General features: G+C 42.4%; 1 protein-coding gene across 4 annotated transcripts in view; it reads left to right on the forward strand.

Moving 5' to 3' along the window:
- The window catches only part of EEIG2 (EEIG family member 2), a 157,012-nt gene extending 142,952 nt beyond the window's left edge, over nucleotides 1-14,060 (forward strand). For all 4 annotated transcript variants that reach the window (XM_053243518.1, XM_053243520.1, XM_053243517.1 and 1 more), the window contains 5 exons: nucleotides 3,619-3,714; nucleotides 8,356-8,542; nucleotides 8,627-8,754; nucleotides 9,493-9,562; nucleotides 10,944-14,060. In XM_053243518.1, coding sequence (XP_053099493.1) covers nucleotides 3,619-3,714; nucleotides 8,356-8,542; nucleotides 8,627-8,754; nucleotides 9,493-9,562; nucleotides 10,944-10,986 — 524 coding nt within the window. In that variant the 3' untranslated portion in view covers nucleotides 10,987-14,060. The remainder of the gene's footprint in view (nucleotides 1-3,618; nucleotides 3,715-8,355; nucleotides 8,543-8,626; nucleotides 8,755-9,492; nucleotides 9,563-10,943) is intronic.
- The last annotated feature ends 2,540 nt before the right edge of the window (nucleotides 14,061-16,600 follow it).

Below are 16,600 nucleotides of genomic sequence, written 5' to 3' on the forward strand. Positions count from 1 at the left end.
AGTACACCACTCTGGGCTCCTTGGAGGAAAAGTGGGATATAAAATGTTTTTTAAAAAATAAAATAAATATAACACTTGAAAATGGTCGCATGGAGAATTTGGAAGTAACCTAGCCTGATAAACTACTATACGATGTTCTTTAAATGCTTGAAAATAGTCCACCAGAAAATATTACATTCTGAAATGGAAAAGATTCTGTCTCTATGCCAAAGTAATCTGAAGAGGCATCTGTAAATCATCTTGTTGTGCACATGTCCTCTTTGAAGGCCTCAAATCTAACTCCTTACTGGAAGTCAGTCTAGCAGCCATTTCAGCTTACTGTCCAAATATAGAATCTGTTACCATATTCTCTTACCCCTTAGAATATTTGAGGGGTGTTACTCTATTTCCAGTCTTAAAGGAATCTATTATAACTTTAAGCCTTACCAGCCTTGTGCATTCTCATGTCCCACCCACTTACCCCACTGAAGGTGATATTTTGCTTTTACAGATCCTTCGTATTTGCAGGCCCGTAGCCAGGGGGTGTCCACCCCCATGCTGTCCTAATGAGTCACACTTGTGCAACTGACAGCAGTGAGGGCTGCCCCGGCCCTCCGATCTCCAGGCGCACATGCGGGTCTGGCCCAGTAGCCGGGCCAGGCAAGGCGACTGAAGCCGAGATTTGTATTTGTTATAATTGATTAACATACTCTTGTTCTAATTGTTAAAGGAAACCCTCTTACTGTTTTATTGAGTTTTAATGTGAAATTTTATGAAATTCATTAAAGACAACAGAAATGCAATTTATTTTGACTTTTTCACTACAGGTGAAACTCGGAAAATTAGAATATCGTGCAAAAGTTCATTAATTTCAGTAATGCAAATTAAAATGTGAAACTGATATATGAGATAGACGCATTACATGCAAAGCGAGATAAGTCAAGCCTTAATTTGGTATAATTGTGATGATCATGGCGTACAGCTCATGAGAACCCCAAATCCACAATCCCAGAAAATTAGAATATTGTGAAAAGGTTCAACAGTCTAGGCTCCAGGTGTCCCACTCCAATCAGCTAATCAATCCATAACACCTGCAAAGGATTCCTGAGCCTTTAAATGGTCTCTCAGTCTGCTTCATTAGGAATCACAATCATGGGAAAGACTGCTGACTTGACAGTTGTGCAGAAAACCATCATTGACACCCTCCATAAGGAGGGAAAGCCTCAAAAGGTAATTGCAAAAGAAGTTGGATGTTCCCAAAGTGCTGTATCAAAGCACATTAATAGAAAGTTATGTTGAAGGGGAAAGTGTGGAAGAAAAAGGTGCACAAGCAGCAGGGATGACCGCAGCCTGGAGAGGATTGTCAGGAAAAGGCCATTCAAAAGTGTTGGGGACTTTCACAAGGAGTGGACTGAGGCTGGAGTTAGTGCATCAAGAGCCACCACACACAGACGGATCCTGGACATGGGCTTCAAATGTCGTATTCCTCTTGTCAAGCCGCTCCTGAACAACAAACAACGTCAGAAGCGTAACTTACCTGGGCTCAAGAAAAAAAGAACTGGTCTGTTGCTCAGTGGTCCAAAGTCCTCTTTTCTGATGAGAGCAACTTTTGCATCTCATTTGGAAACCAAGGACCCAGAGTCTGGAGGAAGAATGGAGAGGCACACAATGCAAGATGCTTGAAGTCCAGTGTGAAGTTTCCACAGTCTGTGTTGATTTGGGGAGCCATGTCATCTGCTGGTGTTGGTCCACTGTGCTTCATTAAGTCCAGGGTCAACGCAGCCATCTATCAGGAGATTTTGGAGCACTTCATGCTTCCTTCCGCAGACGAGCTGTATGGGGATGCTGACTTCATTTTCCAGCAGGACTTGGCACCTGCCCACACTGCCAAAAGTACCAAAACCTGGTTCAATGACCATGGGATGACTGTGCTTGATTGGCCAGCAAACTCGCCTGACCTGAACCCCATAGAGAATCTATGGGGCATTGCCAAGAGAAGGATAAGAGACATGAGACCAAACAATGCAGAAGAGCTGAAGGCCGCTATTGAAGCATCCTGCTCTTCCATAACACCTCAGCAGTGCCACAGGCTGATAGCATCCATGCCACGCCGCATTGAGGCAGTAATTGCTGCAAAAGGGGCCCAAACCAAGTACTGAATACATATGCATGCTTATACTTTTCAGAGGTCCGATATTGTTCTATTTACAATCCTTGTTTTATTGGTTTCATGTAATATTCTAATTTTCTGGGATTGTGGATTTGGGGTTCTCATGAGCTGTACACCATGATCATCACAATTATACCAAATTAAGGCTTGACTTATCTCGCTTTGCATGTAATGCGTCTGTCTCATATATCAGTTTCACCTTTTAATTTGCATTACTGAAATTAATGAACTTTTGCACAATATTCTAATTTTTCGAGTTTCACCTGTAGTTCAGTATAAGTGCTCCAGGATGCAAATTGTTTTTAAAAGTCCATATAGCCTGGCCCACCCCTACTTTTGTGATTCTCCCCTAAGACCTTTAGGCTGGCTACAGGACTGGAACTTGAATGATAGTTTTGCTGGTGGCAGTTGTCGAGGTACTGAGGCACATCTAACTACCCTTCCTTAACTGTCACACTGCCCACAAAAGGTGACCTCAGAATGTTTCAAGGAATTACCAAAGTTTCCTGAAGGGTTGATTACACAGACTTAACCCCATTAGTGTGCATGCACTTGGACCAAAGATCTTCTATTACATATAAGCTACCTGTTTTTACCAGAAATGAATCTCCTAAGGTGTAGGGCTGATTCAAAAGACGGTGCGGAGCATATAAACAACCCAATCAACATCCATATGGCTGTAAATCTACTCTCATGGGCAAAATACAGCCTTTTTAGCCATCTGCATTATCTACCCAATTAAGACATTTAAAAAACAACAGAAACTATCACTTGGTCTCTGCAATAACCCCTGCCTCCATACTAGATCAGGGAAATAGTAGTCAACACAGCTACCTATACACATATATTGAAATGTAGGTTAGGGATGTGCACGAATCAGGTTTCGAGACGCGTTTCAGAACACATCCTCTACTCCTTTAGACTGGAGGAGAGCAGGTACATACCTGCTCCTTCACTGCCACTTCCTGAATCAGCAGTGCTCTCCCCCAGCTATCATTACATGCCACCAGCACTCTTCCCCCGCGCAACACCGACACACACATGGCCTCCACACATGCACGGTGGCCATTTGCATGATCAGATGCTGACCACGCAAATGGTTACTGCGCATGCATGGGGGCCATGTGCGTGCCAGCATTGCGTGGGGGCAGCTGGGAGAGAGTGCTGCTGGCACATGAGGAAAACTGGGAGGAGCGCCACCAATTCAGGAAGTGGTGGTGAGTGGTGGAGGAGCAAGTATGCTCTCCTGCATTTTAAAGGGGTAGAGGATGTGTTCCGAATCACATCTCAAAATGCGATTTATGCACATCCCTAATGTCGATGTCTAATTTTACCTCCATGGCTTAAAGTACTGAGAGATATCTGCTGAAGAAATACTTTATTACAGTGAACACCTACACTATTTTAACAGCAAAAAGTCATCTGAGGAAGTAACAGCAGCAGTATTCCTTGATTTCCTTTTGTTGTAGATCTCTCAACAAAGAGTACCTCTGTCTCCGATGAGCTTGGAGCATGTGGGCATTCTAGGACCTCCAGCTATGCAAGCCAGCAGTCAAAAGTGTCAGGTAAGAGGTTACTGATTTGAAAGGATGCTTCAGCAAAAAGAAGTTAAATGAATTGCTTTTTTAAAAGTTTCTATGGATTTACAGATTTTGTAAATTCTGCTCACATGAGTGATAACTGTGAATAGAATTGGCACTTTTTACTGGCCCTGCTTCTTTTGCTTTTAATTTTGTTTTATTTTATTTATTAAATATAATTTATATACCGCCCTTCCAAAAATGGCTCAGGGTACCTCTGACAACAAAATAAAAACAAAACAATTAAAATCCAAACTTAATCAAATGAACAATTAAAATCATGTAAACATTAAAATCATTTAAAACCAATATATAAATTTAAAACCATAGATCTAATTAAAAGCCTGGATGAATAAATAAGTCTTCAGTGCTTTTAAAAAAGTTGCCAGAGATGGGGAGGCTCTTATTTCAACAAGGAGCGCATTCCAAAGTCCAGGGGCAGCAGCAAAAAAGGCCCATTCCTGAGTAGTCGCCAAATGAATCAGCGGCCGCCACAGGCAAACCTCTCTGGATGATCTTAACAGGTGGTGGGGCTCATGGTGAAGAAGATGTTCTCTTAAATACCCAGTGCCTAAGCTGTTTAGTGCTTTATAGGTAATGACCAGCACCTTGTATTTTGCCCAGAAACGTATTGGCAGCCAGTATAGTTCTTTCAACACAGGAGTAATATGGTCTCTCCTAGGTATCCCAGAGACCAATCTGGTTGCAGCATTCTGGGCCAACTGCAGTTTCTAGACTACATACAAAGGCAGCCCCACATAGAGTGCATTGCAATAATCCAGCCTAGAGGTTACCAGCATATGTATCACTGTTTTGAGGTCGTTCATCTCAAGAAACCGACACAGCTAGCATAACAGCCGAAGCTGATAGAAAGCACTTCTGGCCACCACCGCAACCTGGGACACCAGGGAGAGGTTCGGATCCAGAAGCACCACAAGAATGCATACCTGTTCCTTTTGGGGGAGCGTGACCCCATCCAGAACTGGCAGATCAAAATTGTCTCCCGAGTTCTGACCCCGGACAATGCCTCTGTCTTATCTGGATTCAGTCTCATTTCGTTATCCCTCATCCAGCCCATTACTGCCTCCAGGTAGGCTTTTAGGGAGATTATTCCTTCTCCCGATGATGTTGACATGGAGAAATAGATTTGGGTGTCATCAGCATATTAATAACACCCTGCACCAAATCCCCTGATGAACTCTTCCAGCGGTTTCATGTAGATGTTAAACAACATCGGAGACCATATGGATCGCTGAAGGACACCATAGGAAAGTTCAGATTTGGAAGAACAGTCTCCAAGGGACACCATCTAGAATCTGCCTGTGAGGTAGGAGTGGAACTACTGCAGAGCAGTGCCTCCCACCCCTCTGACGTTCCAGAAGGATACTATGGATACCACACCCCTCAGACGTTCCCCTCAGACATTCCAGAAGGATACTATGGTCAATAGTATCGAAAGCCGCCAAGAGATCTAAAAGGACCAACAGAGTCACACTCCCTCTGTCAATTGGAGATCATCCATCAGGCGGACCAAGGCAGTCTCCACCCCATAGCCTGCTCGAAAGTCAGTTTGAAGTGGGTCTAGATAATCATTTTCCTCCAAGTCTGCCTGGAGCTGGGAGGCCACCACCTTCTCAATCACGTTGCCTAGCCATGGAAGGTTAGAGACAGGCCTGTAGTTGCTTAACTACAGTCCAAGTCAGGCTTCTTCAGAAGTGATCTAATATTGCCTCCTTAAAACAAGGAGGCATCCTGCCCTCACTCAGAGAAGCATTTATAATCTCTACCAGGCCCTCTACAACAGCCTCCCTGCCACATAGTACAAGCCATGTTTGGCATGGGTCAAGAGGACAGGTTAGTAGGCCGCATCGTTCCAGTCAGCTTGTCCACATCCTCAGGAGTCACAAACTGAAATTGATCCAGGGTCATCACATAAGAGGAGCTTCTGGACACTTTGGCATCAGACTCTGTAACAATTGTGGAGTTTGAATCTAAGTCGGCCCAAATTACAAGATATTTTGTCCACACACAAAAACTCATTAAAAAGTCACAGCAAGTAATTGTTGGTTCCAAGTACCAATTCAAGGGGAAAGGGGTACACATTAGCCCCTTCACAACCCTGCACAACTCCACTGAACTTGAACTTATGGACACGATATGGGAGAAAAAGAATCACTTCTTTGCAGCACGTATCACCTGAGCATAGATCTTCAAATGTGCTCTATGTAGTAATCTGTTGGATTCGAGTTGAGTCTTTCTCCACTTGCACTCTAGTCGACTACCTCGCGGCTTCAGCCCAAGTAGTTTTTCCATATACCAAGGGGCCAGTTTAGAAGTGGGTCAGAGAGGACGCTTAGGAGCATTTGTGTCCACTGCCCTGATGAGATGATTATTCCAATTCTCCACCAGAGTGCCAACAGGGTCACCTGAAGAGCCAACACTAAATCTCTCCAAGTCTTCTTGGAATCCTGTTGGGTCCAGTAACTTCAGGTGGACTATCCTAATGGGCCCCCCACCAGTACGGAGGTAGGACGTGGTAGTGAGTCCAACCTTAACCAGATGGTGGTCTGTCCATGACAATGGGGAAATCACTGGAGTCTCCACCCACGGAACACCACCCTATTCAGAGTGAAAGACTAGATCAAGCATGTGACCAGCAATATGCGTTGGTCCTGAGACCACTTGGGATAGGCCCATCATTCATTCATTTGATTTTGTCATGAACTCCTGAGCCGTCCCGGACAAATTGGTTCCAAAATGAACATTGAAGTCTCTGGGCATCACAAGCCTGGGAGTCTCCATTGCCAAGCCCGAGATCAAGTCCGTCAGCTCCGTTAGGGACTCTGTTTGGCAGTGGTGCAATCAGTACACCAGCAGAAGTCCCAATCTATCCCTGGTCCCCAAACCTAGGTACATATATTCAATATGGTCAGACACTTTGACAAGGGAGATTTGTTCTTACAGACCACAGCCACTCCACCTACCCACCCACATCCCCTCCCTTGCTCCTCAACAGAGTACCCTGGAGGGAGAAGCCAGGACCAGACTGGGCCCCCAGCATCCCCCAACCAAGTCTCTGTAATACATACCAGATCGGCCCCTTCATCCAGAATCAGATCATGGATGATTTCAGATTTATTCTGGGCCGACCTGGCATTACAGAGGAGCAAGATGAGGCTCTGTGGATGGTTAGCATTACTTTCCAAGGTCAAATAGCTAGCAGGACAGCCAGAAGGTGAAACAGCAGTTAAGTTTCTGATTTCCTTTTCCCTGCAATGACCTGCTGACCTGTAAACATTACTTCTTCTATTCCCCACCACCACTGGAATAGCTGCCCCATAATCAGTGGATACATCCCCTGTCTCCCCATCTCCAGACAGACCCAGACACATTCAAACTGAACTCTCCCAGGATTTCAAAAAGAAGCTGAACTAAAATACACACCCACCTTCACACACCACGAGAGATCCTGAGCCAAACAGCCTTGCTCTCGTTATCCCCCTGAAGTGGCTCCCCCAAAGGGGTCGCCCCTTCGGTGGTGACCCACTGGTGGCAGGCCCACTGCCACAGGCAGTGTTCCTATAAAGGCCCAGAGCTGGGCAGCTGACGACAGGAACTGCTGAATAACCAACTCCTGGCCCAGTCCTGCACACACTCCCCAGATGTTACCCAGAGGCAGCAGGCTGAAGTCTCACAGGGGGAGCAGAAGCAGGCAGGTAATAGCAGAAGGAGCCAACAGCACACACTCAGTCTCCCACCCCGAGCATCACTGAAGGCGAAGCAGATGGGCTCTTCTCTGCTAGGCTTTGGAGAGCTTCTCTCTAGCAGCAGCCTGGTACTATATAGGACTTGAGCAAGTTTATTTTCCCCCCACCCCTGAATGCCAGGAAGATCATCATGTGCTCACTTTCTATATTCGGGATGATACTAAAGGTATAGGAGTGGGGCCAATTAAAAACAACCACATGTGGCAATCCTAATTATATAGGAAGTTCTAACCAGAAAGTGAAAGGAGACAAACTTCTATCTTTGAAGTAAAATGTAAGCTTTAAAAAAAAAAAATAGATCATGTTTCTTCAGATTAGCCAGTAGTAATGAGTCATCTGGAAGTCCGAAAAATGGAGTGAATAGTGGCTGAGGATGGAGGCTTTAAATGAGAAGAGGAAAGCAAGGAGGCAAAACATCCTTCTATTTCAGGATTAAGAAATAGAGAGAGCTCAGCCTCTCTCCTCCTTCTCCAACAAGGCCATGTGACCAACTGTCCTATGAGAGAGAAGCAGGAGGAAGAGGCAAGCAGCTAAACTTATCAGATGCTTCCTTCAGCTGGACTAGTTTTTGCTGTGTGTTTTTTGTTTTGTTTAACATAGAAGATTAATAGTATCTATTGCATCTTATTGATATTATGAGCCTCTTTGGGGCTTCCAGTGGAAAAACAAGTTTGAAATCCACCCCACCCACCCCAAAAAGTAATGTTCTAGCTCTTCTGAAATGTTGGTAAGAAGCTGCATATGACAGGAACGTTCCAAGTCAATGAGAGTGAGTTAAGGAAAAGAGGTTAGTTGGAGTAAGATAAGACAGAATCACTTGGTATCAAACTAATATGGCTGTGAACTGTTTTTCTTTTAGGGTATAGTACATGCCACTCCAGATCGTCCAGTACCTCTGACCTCTGCCACAAGAGAAATACCTCTGTGGGAAGCACATCAACTGGTATAGGTAGTATTCTTGAACCATGTGAAGAGACTGAATCCAAAAGAACAGAGGACGATTTGGAGGTGTCTGCAAAAGATGCAGCCTCAGAAAAAATTAGCAGGTACCCTACTTACTAAAAATATTTTTGTTTTTGTAGAAACATTCAGAATTGCACTGTGATCTAAAACTTCTAAATATTTCATAGGCACCCTGTGAAACAGGATTCTGTGGAATCACAGCTAAAGAGGGTTGATGCCACCAGAGTAGATGCAGATGATATTGTTGAAAAAATACTGCAGAGTCAAGACTTCAGTTTAGACTCAAGTACAGAAGGTTTGTAAAATGCACATAAATAAAAATCTGTTGGCAGGTGTTCCTGGCCAGGCTGGTAAGCCACGCCTTTTAAAGCAGGGAGAGCCGCTCCCGGCCTCGCTGCAAACACAGCACTGGGCAGAATATGCTTGAAAACGAGTGCAGCTCCGTTTGCGAGTGCACCGCATCCCCTGCATCTGACGTCAGATGCAGGGGGTGTGGCTGGGGCGCAAGTCATGGCCCTTTAGCGTGGCAGCCCGGATTCTTTGAACCTGTTCACACAATGGTGGTTCTGCCCCTAATAAGTCCAAGCAGTTGTGGAGGAAAATCAATCATGGCTAAGCCCCATTGAAATTAATGGGACTAAAGTTAGTCATAACTAACTTGCCTGATTGATTTCAGTAGTGCTTAGTTGTGACTAACTTGTCTGGATGCTACCTGTTGTTTAGTACAAAAGTTTGTAAATGATTTGCTATAGTTAACATTTTGGTGTCCATCAAATACAGTGGGTTGGATCAAAAGAGATTAAGTCTGAGTAGAATCTACTTCCACTCAGCAAGGGAAAGAGTCCGTGATTTCTGTCAACTCTCCCTTCTATCGGCATCCCCCACATCCTACAGTTTCCCTCCCACCTTCAGGTTTGGTTTGGCTCTTTAGAGGACGTGGTGGGCTGCAGTAGTGAGGAAAGGCAGTAGGTTTGATGGATTCAAGTCAGTGTGACAACACAGAATATTTTATAACTCAACTTTTCTTTTTCAGAGGAAGGTCTGAGACTCTTTGTGGGTCCTGGAGGGAGTACTGCCTTTGGAAGTCATCACTTACCTAATAGGTATGTGTCAGAGATGGATGCTATGTAGCATTATATTCTCTACATATTTCCATGCATAGTGTGTGTGAGTATGTATATATTTCCTGCCTTTCTTCTGACAAAAAGATGCCCAAGACGCCCAACAACCAATAAAAAAAATATGAACACACAAAAATTAAACAGCAGTGAGAAAAGTGTAGTGTGCACCATGGAAAATCCTGGCACATCAGCAGAGGGTTCATTTGGATGTCAGCCAGTATAAGGAAGCTTGGCCCAGGCAGGACCTTTTGCCAGCCTACCTTTTTATTTTGCTTGGCTTGGCTGGTTCTTCGGCTTTTCACCCTTTTCAGGAAAACTCTATCTGTCATTCCTCCAGCTAGCCATACTCCTGGTTGTGAACAAATCATAACCAAAAATAATATCAAAAACTTAAAATCTGCACTGTGAGTATACACTGAATATGCTTTCCTTCTCTACCACCATCCCAAAAGGTTACTTTTCTTTGTTATATGGGCAGACTAGTCAGCTTGCAGCTAATTAAAAATAATAAGTTTTTCTGGAGGAAACTGTAGGTATGACTGTTTTCAAAAGTGGATTAAATACTGCAACCATATTCACCGCTCTATTTTATTAAACATTCAGTGCATATACTCTTGATTTTTGTCAAAGTATGTTGTCCAGAATAATCCAAAGCTCACATATGCACCAGAGTCTCGGTAGCTGCAGGATATGGTCTCTGTTTCTGAATCTTGAATAAAAATGTTTTGCTAGCCGTACATACTTAAACATTTTTATTGACTATTTTCTAGATGTGTGTTTAAGATCAGTTGACATAGTGAAAGGCAGGACTAGATGTTAAATACAAGTTGCCAAAATGCATGCCTCTTTCTGTCATTTCCATTACATCTAATAAATATTTATTTTATTATTATCATTATCATTCAAATAAACATTGAGCTTTGGTTTTTCCCTTGCACCTCCATTTTGTTGGTTGCTACTCACATGGGCAAGAAAACTCAAAGCACAATTGCGTTCACACCAAACATTCATTCATCTTTGGCAATGGATAAGAGGCTTGCTGCTTTTTTTTTTTTAACATTTTATATCCTGCTCTTCCTCCAAGGAGCCCAGAGCAGTGTACTACATACTTAAGTTTCTCCTCACAACAACCCTGTGAGGTAGGTTAGGCTAAGAGAGAGAAGTGACTGGCCCAGAGTCACCCAGCAAGTATCATGGCTGAATGGGGATTTGAACTCAGGTCTCCTCACTCCTAGTCCAGCACTCTAACCACTACACCACACTGGCTCTCTCTCTTTTGACAGCAACCACTTCTGTGTTAACATACAGTACTATTCCAGTCTGTACTTTGATTTTTTTCATAATGTTCTTTCTCATATTTCAGAGTGGGATCTGGTGCATATGAACAAGTAGTGATTAAACGCTAGAAGAACTGGACAAAGAGGAAAGAATTCTGTACTCTGTAGCAAATATGGTCGAAGATGGGCTCTTCCAAAATGCCAATCTGCATTGGTCTGAGTTGCCAGTTTGTGGATTTCTCATACCGAAAAAGCTCTCTTCTGTACCTAATATGGCATAAGGGCAGTTTTTGCCTTTTAGTACTTTGTCAGCCATTGTGAACATTACCCAGTGTTGGTGGATTTGTTGCACTGTCCTGTAATTGTTAATCTAATCACTTTTTTTGGCAATAGGGCAAATGGTATCTAAGTGAACATAATATGTCGAAATTGTTAGTTTGTGGAAATGTATTCCGTACAGTGCTCTAACTTGCAACTTGGCTTTTTAAAAAGTCCTTAGAAGCATAATCTCTTTCAATCCTTTTCTTACAGTGATAAGACCCTTTTAATATTGGCTAATTATCATACACAAATAATACATATAAAATGGGAATTGCTGCTTTGAGGAAGTGAGCAAGCCTGCTGTGCTTTGAAAAAAATAAGACTAAATATGCTACAAATGTGCACACTTTAAAGCTGAGTCGCATGTGAGAACATGTAGCTTATCACTTAAAAATAAGTTACTAACTCGGCTAGATGTAATAGGCTATATGCATATATTGAATTAATGGTTACAGTAAAGCACTCTGTGCCCTTGAGGAGACACATGTGCCTATAGAATAATTATCTTTGAATACTAAGAGTGATATTTGATCTATACCAAAAACAAACAAAACTACATTGGGAAATGTTCAAAAACTTTGACCTGGTTAGATGATGATCTGTGATAAAATGTTTGGTTGCATACAAGTAGTATGCATAGTTCATAGACTACTTCGTTAACACTGAAAGAGTGCCTTGTTCCCAAGGAAAGAGAGTTCTGAACTATCTTCTTATAAAGCTTTAAGAACAACCAATAAACAGCAAACTGAACTGCTTTCAGCTCAACTTATCAAGAGAAGCACTTTATATAGCACTTCTCTTCACCCCATCTGAAAATCAGACTCTTATTTCATTAGACAGCTGTCTCACTCAGTTTGAATGGGATGCAGACATGGATAAATAGCCCACCTGAGTAGTTGCTCCCCAGAGTTAGCATCATGTTTGAAAGGTATCTGCTCTGTTTTGCTTACATATGTGCATTGCTTTTTGCAAGAACCATACATGATACAGATATAGACAAGTCCATAGGGTAAGCACCTTAATGCAGTGCCAGCTGTGTAGAATGCCGACACAGAATGCCCAAAGCTGCATCTCATTTCAGTTTGGTTAATTATTTCATTGGCCAATATCCTAACAAATTGAGCGCATCGGTAGGCTCTGTGGGAACAACAGGGGCCCGTGCCACAACTTCACCAGTCCTCTGTAAACCCTGATGAGCCGGGCGGAGACAAAATGTCCTGCGCTCCAGAGGCATTCTGCAAGAGATATTCTGGGGCGCAGGCAGAGTTGGGAAGCTTTGCCCTCCTGGTTCAACAGATCACACAGCAGGCTGGGGAAGCTGTGCATGAGCCCCCGTTGCATTCATACAGAGCCTTTGGACATGTGTGCTTTGTTAGGATGTTGGCCACTTAACAGTTGCTAGTTATTGAGTTCAGTGGAACTTGCACGGAAAGTGTTTCTGGTAGAAATGTGTCTAGCACGTATTCATTTGAATATGTGCCTGTGCATCTGCTTCAAAGTGGAAATCTAATTTTTTGTTTTAACAAACCATTTTATAGCTTAAGCTACCCACTTTATTTTTATAAAGAGATTTTTTAAGGTTTGAGTGAACATTGTCAGCAACTTGAGCGTATCACATATTAAGTCTGCCTCGGATGTTATAAAGTTTAGTTACTAGAATTGGTCAAAATATTTCAAAATAACATTGAATGTGTTACTTATAAACTATTTTTGGACTTGGTCTGTGTAGAACATTGCATGTTCTTACTGGTTCCCTGGAATTTTTCAATGTTCTCTTTCTTTCTGAGGAGATATAATGGAAGGTGTAGTTCTTTAGTTAAATGAAGAAAAGGGGGAGGGGTTGGGTGAAATATTTAGTTGTATAAATGTAGTTATATAGTTGAACTTATTTTATTTGTTTAAATCATGTATGTGAACTGTTGAAATTAGAACAGTTCATGTATGTGGACTGTTGAAATTAGAACTATTTCTTTATTATGATACCCAGAAACAATTGCTTTACAAAGCATTTTAAGTGTGAAATGTTCTAATTAAGTTTAAAATGTAATTATTTTAAGCTGCTGTTAATGCAAAGTGAATGCACAACCAAGTTTGGTTTTGAAGTGTCCATTGATCTAGGTGAAGTTGAGCTTGCCATAAGTATGTTTAAACTAAAAGGATCACTAGAATAGTATTTATTGAAGAAAGTACCTAGTCCAGTGGTTCTTAATTTTGGGTCCACCAGATGTTGAACTACAACTGCTAGCATCCCCAGCTACAATTTGTGGCTGGGGATGCTGGGAGTTGTAGTTCAGCAACATCTGGCGGACACCATGTTAAGAACCACTGTCCTAGTCAATGCTAGGAGGTGGCTGACTTGGAGATTAACAAGTTGGCATCGGGAGAGAAATGCAAGGGATAAAACTAATTTAAGATCATTTTACTCAGTATAAAAGTCATGTTACATGTAAAGGAAAACTAATCACCTACAATTTAGTACAACTAGCTAATCTATATTTGGTTTCTGTTCAGGTGCAATGTTGGTCAAGCCCCATTAAAATATCCTCCTCTTCTAACACAGAGCTTACAGGAAAGAAATTTCTCTTACACACATTGCATCTTTACAAATTTTTAAAAATCCACATGCAAGTTCATATAACTAGTGAAATGCTTGAACAAATATCATGCACTTTTGGCAATTGAACCATTTTCAGGAAGTGATTCGGTTTGTGTCTAAGACACGGAAAATGACCTTCATATTTATATATAGCATTTTTGTGTAAACTTTATAGTGATATTTAAAACTGCTAACACTTTTTAGCAAATTGAAACTTTTTTTACCATAAATACTTATGTCCAATAAGTTGTCTTAAATTCAATAAAAGTTCTGCCTTCAAGCTCCATTTGTGTGTGCTGTTTTTCCAATATATAAAGGAGGCAGAGAAGCAAGCTTTACATGTCTTATTCAATGGTAGCTAAGAGCTATAATTAAGAGAAATTTGTATTGGCAAGTTGAATCCCACCCCCCACCCTAAAATGAGAAAACTTTCCTCTGAAACTAAGAGTTGCACACAGGGAACACTACTACATTTCCATGGAGGAGAAGAGTAACTTTAGGCGATTCTCCTCTTCCCACTGCAGCTGTTTGTGCCTCATGAGGATCCCTTGGCTTTCAGGAGTATAGGTGACCAAAAATTGCCCTTCCCCTCTATCCACATGTGGAGGTATTCCCCACGTGCATTTTCAAGGTCCACAGAACTGAAAGATCACAGAACCCATTTTTTGCTCTCCCCAGTAGACTATTCAACATCTGAGTTTCTGATCTCTTTCTCTTTGCTCTCAAGCTGGATGTAGACATTAGGGCCTATTTATGTTCTGCTACTGATGGTCCCACCTTAAGTGGCTCAGTGGGGAAATGCTTGACAAACAAGCAGAAGGTTGCCAGTTCAAATCCCCGCTGGTACTATATTGGGCAGCAGTGATCTAGGAAGATGCTGAAAGGCAACAGTTCACACTGCGCGGGAGGAGGTAATGGTAAACCCCTCCTGTATTCTACCAAAGAAAACTACAGGGCTCTGTGGGTGCCAGGAGTCGAAATCGACTTGTCGGCACACTTTACCTTTACTGATGCTATTGAATGCTCTCCTGCCCTCAATCTGCTAAGTGTTTCATCAAAACCTGCATATTTCAGCAAGGCTAATCACAGAATCAATATAACTGTGTCAGTTGAATCTATACATTAGTTCTGCGCTTTTTTTTTTAATTGAAAGTTATGTTGGGTTAGATAATTAGCTGCCTTTTTAATTATTTCAATTTTTGTTGTGATTCTGGATTGTCTAAGAACTACAGAATAGTTCTTTAAAAATCTCATCAGTGTGAAGCTATCCCAGTTTTTACAGGGCTGTGAGTTGGCTGAAACTACACTGGTTCAAATATTGTGCAGCAAGCCATCTGGCTAAGAGACAGTTGTGCTCATTGCTTTTGTGGCACTTTGAACTCTACTGGCATGGAGGCACCATGCCTACTAAAGAGTACATTCTCATGCTCCACCGCTACTCCCACTGGGTCTCATGGGAGTTACAGGAGTGTAAGCATGTGCTCCTTTGTAATCTGCGCTAACAGGGTTTAAAGTACCTTAATACCAGCAAGAATGCTTGTTGCTTAGACAGGCAGCTCACTGCATAGTGAATGCAGGTGCCAGAGTTCTCTCTGGAACTGCTCACTTGAAGCATATCACACTTATTCTGAAAGAGCTGCATTGGCTGTCAAACTAGGGATGTGCATAAAACCAGTTTGCCCGGTTCAGTTCAAATTTGAACTTGGTTCAAACCAGGAGGGGGTGGTTCGGTTTTGGTTTTGCTCGAACCACCCTCTGGTTCAGTTCGAATTCGAACTTGTTCAAACCTCAAAAACTGGGTGGGGTGGTAGCTGGCACCCATGGGTACCTGCCACCCAAACCCCAAAGCAATCGGACACTCGTACAATTTTTTATGAATTTTTGAATTTTATTTTTTTTCCTCATAGGGTATAATGGAACTCAAACCAGCCCATTATTCCCTATTGTGGAGCACCCATGGGTGCCAACAACCACCCAACCCTGAAGCATTCGGACACCCCTATGATTTTTAATGAATATTTGAAATATTTTTAATTATTTTTAAAAATAAAATTATTGGTGAATTTTAATAGTATTTTTGAATTCCTCATAGGGAATAATGAGGATTGCAGCAAATTTATAGCTAATCAGGAGTGTCCAATTGCCTTGGGGTTTTGTAGCTGGTAGGCACCCCTGGGTGCCTACCACCCACCCCACTTTTGTGCCCCTAGGTGCTCCACAATAGGGGATATGGGCTGGTTCGGGTCCCATTATACCCTATGAGAAAAATAATTAAAAATATTTCAAATATTCATTAAAAATCATAGGGGTGTCCGAATGCTTCGGGGTTTGGGTGGTTATTGGCACCCATGGGTGTTCCACAATAGGGAGTATTGGGCTGGTTTGAGTCCCATTATACTCTATGAGAAAAAATATAAATAAATTTCAAAAATTCATAAAAAATTGTTTGGGTGGCAGGTACCCATGGGTGCCAGCTACCACCCCACCCACTTTTGGAGGTTCAAACTGGTTTGAATCGAACCACCCGTTTGGTTCGAATTCAAACCTTTGAACCACCCCAGTTTGAATTTGAACCGGTTCGCACATCCCTACTGTCAACTGGTTTCCAGATCCAACTCAAGGTTCCAGTTGTTATGTTTAAAGTCCTTAATGGTTTGGGTTCTGGATACCTAAAGGACTGCCTGCTCCCAAGTTTTCTGGGAGCACCCAGCAAGATTGTCAGATGGGTCTTTGCTCCATGTGCAGACATTGAGAGAGAGTAGGTTGTTGTGCACGCAGGACAGGGCCTTCTCTGTTGTTGCCCGCAGGCTCTGGAATGCTGTTCCA

The sequence above is a fragment of the Hemicordylus capensis genome, chromosome 4 (genome assembly GCF_027244095.1).
Source record: "Hemicordylus capensis ecotype Gifberg chromosome 4, rHemCap1.1.pri, whole genome shotgun sequence".
Lineage (NCBI taxonomy): Eukaryota > Metazoa > Chordata > Lepidosauria > Squamata > Cordylidae > Hemicordylus > Hemicordylus capensis.